Here is a 6000-nt window from a genome sequence, read left to right as displayed (position 1 = left end):
CTAGTAGCTATCACCCTCAATCACAGAGAAACGTAGCTAGGAGATCCGCAGGAATGCATCAAGTTGATGCATTCACCTCAGTAGCAGCTCAACTTGAGGTCATGAATAAGAGGATTGAAGAGCTAACTCTTAGGGCAGTCTGCAATGCGTATTCAAGAAGTGTGGTGTGAGAAATGTGGTGGTGAACACTTCATGAAAGATTGTCAAACAAGAAATCCATAATATCAGCCAGAGGGAGGCATGGTGAACCATGTAGGAAATCAAAACCGCACTAGTAATGATCCATTTTCAAATACATATAATCCAGGGTGGAAACAACATCCAAACTTTTCGTGGGGAGGACAGAACAATAGGCCATATAGGAATCAGAACTATGGAAAACAACATCAGGAGGAGAAGTCAAGCATGGAACAGATGATGCAGAAGTTCATATCATCCACCGAGACCAGAATGCAGAATCAGGATGCATCGATTAAGAACTTGGAAAATCAAATAGGTCAGTTGGCTAAAGCGATGTCCAGCAGAGAGCCAGGTACTTTGCCAAGTGACACGGAAAAGAATTCAAAGGAGCAGGTCAAGGCAGTTGAACTGAGAAGTGGGAAAAGAATTGAACCTGAGAGACAAGGCGAGAAAGAGCCAGAATCAGTTATATTAGAGAAAAATGCAGGTAAGTATTCAACTTCTACACAACCACCCCCATCACAGTCAAATATTATTGTTCCACCACCTTTTCCTGCAGCTCTCAAGAAGGTCAAGCTAGATTCTCAGTTTGCTAAATTCCTAGAAGTATTCAAGAAATTGAATATAAACATCCCCTTCGCCGATTCATTGATGCAAATGCCCAGCTATGCTAAGTTATTGAAGGAGATTCTCTACAACAAGAGAAAATTGGAGGAGCATGAAATGATCAGTATAACAAAAAATTGCTCAGCACTAGTTCAGAACAAAATCCCACCTAAGCAAAAAGATCCAGGGAGTTTCTCTATCCCTTGTGTTATAAATGATGTGCAATTTCATAAAGATATGTGTGATTTAGGAGCTAACATAAACTTAATGCCATATTCTGTTTTCAGAAAACTGAGCTTGGGAGAGCCGAAATCCACCAGGATGTCATTGCAATTGGCGGACAGGTCTATCAAATATCCAAGAGGGATAATAGAAGACGTGCTGGTGAAAGTTGAAAAATTCATCCTCCCGGTGGATTTTGTGGTACTTGATATGGAGGAAGACTTGGACATGCCACTTATTCTGGGTAGACCTTTCCTGGCAACAGGAAAATCACTCATTGGTGTCCAAAAGGGAGAACTACTTTTGAAAGTTGGAGAGGAGAAAATATCTTTTGATGTGTTTAATGCACTTAAATTTTCACAATGTAATGAAGAGTGTTTTCAAATAGATGTTGTGGACTCACTTCTGTATGATTATGTGCAGGATAATTTTCAGGAATCGTTAGAAGCTGCACTTGTATCTCCACCTCATGATGATGAAATCAATGAAGAAATAGAAGAGATGACTGCCTACTTGAATGATAACCAGTCATGGCGAAAAGGTGGCAAGCTCAGACTCGAAGATCTTGGTGACCGGAAGGATTTAGTCCTCCAGAAACCAAGTCTTGAAGAACCACCAACTGTTGAATTGAAACCATTACCAGCCCATCTGAAATATGTATTTCTAGGTGAGAATGAAAATTTACCTGTCATATTTTCTTCTTCTTTGACAGGTGAGAAGGAGGCCAGACTGCTGGATGTTCTCAAAAATCACAAGAGCGTGTTTGCTTGGAAGGTAGCAGATATCAAAGGAATAAATCCATCCATCTGCATGCATAATATCCTAATGGAAGAGAGCATCAACCCCTTGGTTCAACCACAGAGAAGATTGAATCCCAAGATGCAAGAAGTAGTGAAAGCTGAAACGATAAAACTTCTGGATGCAGGTATTATTTATCCCATTTCTGATAGTGCTTGGGTGAGTCTGGTTCAATGTGTACCGAAGAAAGGTGGGATAATTGTCATTAAGAATGAGCAAAATGACCTGATACCTACTAGGACAGTTATAGGTTGGCGGGTGTGTATAGATTATAGGAAGTTGAATGACGCAACCCGTAAAGACCATTTTCCCCTCCCCTTCATTTACCAAATGCTAGAAAGACTTGCTGGGTATGAATTCTATTGCTTTTTAGATGGATATTCAAGATACAATCAAATTGCGATTGCACCTGAAGATCAGGATAAAACAACTTTTACTTGTCCATATGGTATGTTTGCTTATAGACGTATGCCTTTTGGTCTTTGTAATTCTCCTGCAACCTTTCAGAGATGCATGACTGCTATATTTCATGATATGGTTGAAAATTTTCTAGAAATATTTATGGATGATTTCTCCATTTTTTGTCAATCTTTTAATGCATGTCTGCATAATCAGAATACTATTTTGATGAGATGCAAGGAGACGAACTTGGTACAAACTGGGAAAAGTGTCACTTCATGGTGACAGAAGGTATTGTATTAGGGCATCGAATATCTGAACAGGGGATCGACGTGGACAGGGCCAAGGTGCAAGTCATTCAAAATTTGACTCCACTGACGACAATGAAGGGAGTCAGAAGTTTTCTAGGCCATGCCGGTTTTTATCGGCGGTTCATTAAAGATTTTTCAAAAATTTCAAAACCTTTGTCTTCTCTATTGATGAAAGATGCACCTTTTAATTTTTATTCTCATTGTTTGCAGGCATTTGAATCTCTGAGAGAAAAATTGGTGACTGCACCAGTACTGACATCACCTAACTGGGATCTCCCATTTGAGGTCATGTGTGATGCAAGTGACTCAGCTGTTGGCGCTGTACTTGGCCAAAGAATAGACAAGGTATTCCGTACTATTTACTATGCTAGCAAAACATTGAATGAAGACCAATTGAATTATGCCATCACTGAAAAGGAGTTGCTAGTTGTAGTCTTTGCACTTGACAAGTTCCTTTCATACCTTTTCCTTTCGAAAATTACTGTATACACTGATCACTCTGCCATAAGACATCTATTGGCTAAGAAAGATGCAAAATCTAGGTTGATTAGGTGGATCCTGCTCTTACAAGAATTTGATTTAGAAATAAAGGATAAGAAAAGAGTAGAAAATGTTGTCGCTGATCACCGTTCTAGACTAGAATTCATTCCTGAATGTGCACAGAATGATATTGAGGACATAGATGATTGGTTTCCTGATGAAAAGTTGTTTGCCATAGAAAATTATCCTTGGTATGCTAATTTTTCAAATTACGTGGTCACGGGCAAACTCCCACATAACTTGTTTTTTCATCAAAAGAAAAAATTTCTGTCGGATGTAAAGCATTATTTTTGGGAAGAACCTTTCTTGTTTAAAATTTGTGCTGACTCGATGATCCAGAGATGTGTGGCGGAAGGAGAGATGAAAAGTATCCTCAGTCATTGTCATGACCGTGAGGTAGGTGGCTATGCTGGGCCAATCAAGACGACAGCTAAGGTACTTGAATGTGTGTTCTATTGCCCAATCTGTTTAAAGACGCACGGTCTTTTGCGATTGAGTGTGATAGATGTCAGCGGACAGGTAATATCTCAAACCGTCATGAAATGCCTTGGAATAATATTATTGAGTGTGAGATATTTGATGTGTGGGGAATCGACTTTATGGGACCATTTCCAAACTCTTTTACAAAAAAATCCTTTTTGCTCTCCGTCGATTATGTTTCTAAATGGGTAGAGGCTGAAGCTTTTGCATCTAATGATGCACAGGTGGTCATAAAATTTTTGAAGAAAAACATTTTTAACCGGTTTGGTACACCCCGTGCAATTATTAGTGATGGTGGCACCCACTTTTGCAACAAACTCTTTGAAAAACTTTTGAAGAAATATAGTGTCAAGCACAAAGTTTCTACACCCAATCATCCCCAATCTAGTGGCCAAGTAGAAGTGTCCAATCAAGAAATCAAACAAATCTTGGAAAATATTGTGAGTACGAACAGGAAAGATTGGGCACTTCAATTTGATGATGCTTTATGGGCCTATAGAACAACTTTCAAAACTCCCATAGGCACCTCACCATATAGACTATTGTTTGGTAAAGCATGTCATTTGCCAGTTGAGTTAGAGCATAGAGCGTATTGGGCCATTAAGACACTAAATTTTGAATTTGCTGCTGCAGGAGAGAAGAGACTGCTCAAACTGAATCAATTGGAGGAATTTTGAGACAACGCATATGATATAGAGGTATCGTACAAGAAGCGGACTAAGAGGATACATGACAGACGTATTTGCCATCGAGAATTCAAAGAAGGAGACGTTGTCTTGTTATTTAATTCCCAGTTGAGGCTCTTTCTCGGAAAATTGAAGTATAGGTGGTCTGGCCCCTACAAAATCACCAGGGTGTATCCATCGGTGGCCGTTGAGTTAAAGGATGCCAGAAATGATTCTTTCACAGTCAATGCTCAGAGACAAAAACATTATGTGGGAGGTGACGTTGATTCCATGCCAGTCATCACCACACTGACTGATCAAGACTAGTTTGGGGAAGAGAAAAGTCAAGCTCTAGACTTTAAATTGAGAACTACTTTCTTCACTATATTTTTTTTAGTTCTGTCAGACTTGTTTAATTTTATTTTTCAATTTTTTTTAGTTATTGAATTTTTCGTATTGTTTTCAAATTTTTTTTCAGTGCGCTCGCGCGGTCATTTTCTACCGCCCGAGCGCCTAGTATCTGTTTTCAAAATTTTGTTTTCAAATAGGGTGCGCCCGCGCGCTGGTTTTCTACCGCCTGTGCGCTCACTCTCTGTTTTTAATTCTTGCTCTATGGGGTATGCGCCCGCGCGGCTAGTTTCTACCGCGCGGGCGCCTCGCGCAGATCCAGTTTTTAAATCCCCCGATCCCCTTTCGTTTCTTAATTCTTTCTTTCCTCTTCTCCTTTCAAAACCCTATGCCACCTCCTCTTACCCCTATTTCTCACTTCTTCTCTTCCCAATCGCAGGTATCTATCTTTTATTTCCCTAATTTCACTCAAGATAGGACCAAAGAGAGCAAAGATTGCTACCTCTCGTGCTTCTTCTTCATCCTCCACCATTATCGACGGAAAATTCATCTCCTTGGAGGCTAAAGCACGATATGAAGCCGCAAATATAAATAGGAATCCGATCCACGAGAGAGGAATCGATCTATCCGAGAACCGCACCATCTCTCTCGGCATCATTGGGCATGGATGGACCGAGTTTTGCCGCCAACCTCCCGCGGACTTCGTACCTTTGGTGAGGGAGTTCTATGCTAACGCCCCTAAGCGAACCGATAACAAAGCTTATGTGAGGGGTAAGTTTGTTTCTTTTGACCCTGAAACTATCAGTGCTTTATTGCAAACACCGGAGGTAGACGATAGCCAATTCCAAGTGTTTAGGGCTAGGCTGGATTATAATCTAGTCTCTGATGAACTGTGCTATGATGGAAATGTTTGGAAGGACTCGGTCAAATTTCTACCGTTTAAAGAAAAGTTGTTGAAGATGGAACCGACATTGTGGTATGCATTTCTAACTCACAAGATGATGTCGGTGTCCCACACGCACGACGTGGTGATGAGCAGGGCATTGTTGTTGTTTGCATTGCACAAAAACTGGCCAATCAATGTAGGCAAACTCATCAACAGGGATTTATACACGTCCATCCGCTCAACGAATATTGGCATTTTTTTCCGTCTATTGTTTCCGCACTGTGTGTGCAAGATGGAGTTGAAGTGTGAGACGATGAAGAATGGAAACATCCAATGCAGGATGTGGACGATTCAATTTTGAAGACAAAGCAAACTTTCAGACTGCAGGAGTTTTCATCGCATGGGGGGGGGGGGGGGTGAGTTCCGGGGCCGACAAATCTTCCAAGCATGTACCAAAACCACTACCGAGTCGCCGCCCCAATTCTGAGACAACCAATGAATTATATTCCTTGGCCCACTATCAGAACGAATTCCAAAACATCACTTTTGCCCATCTGGAGTCAAC

General features: G+C 40.8%; 1 protein-coding gene across 1 annotated transcript; it reads left to right on the top strand.

Moving 5' to 3' along the window:
- Nucleotides 1-240: 240 nt before the first annotated feature.
- On the top strand, nt 241-4528 carry LOC140860874 (uncharacterized). Its single transcript, XM_073263880.1, has 4 exons — nt 241-2254; nt 2422-2552; nt 2727-3491; nt 4331-4528. The coding sequence occupies exons 1-4, from the start codon at nt 241-243 to the stop codon at nt 4526-4528; spliced, it is 3108 nt and encodes a 1035-aa protein (XP_073119981.1).
- The last annotated feature ends 1472 nt before the right edge of the window (nt 4529-6000 follow it).

This window comes from Henckelia pumila, chromosome 1, assembly GCF_033568475.1.
Source record: "Henckelia pumila isolate YLH828 chromosome 1, ASM3356847v2, whole genome shotgun sequence".
Taxonomy (NCBI): Eukaryota; Viridiplantae; Streptophyta; class Magnoliopsida; order Lamiales; family Gesneriaceae; genus Henckelia; species Henckelia pumila.
This window is presented reverse-complemented; position numbering and strand designations above follow the sequence as displayed.

Coding starts and splice junctions, on each gene's coding strand:
- LOC140860874 (XM_073263880.1), top strand. CDS start 241: ATGGTGAACCATGTAGGAAATCAAAACCGCACTAGTAATGATCCATTT. Junction 2,255..2,421: donor AACTTTTACTTGTCCATATG/GTATGTTTGCTT, acceptor CTGCATAATCAG/AATACTATTTTGATGAGATG. Junction 2,553..2,726: donor TCGACGTGGACAGGGCCAAG/GTGCAAGTCATT, acceptor CATTGTTTGCAG/GCATTTGAATCTCTGAGAGA.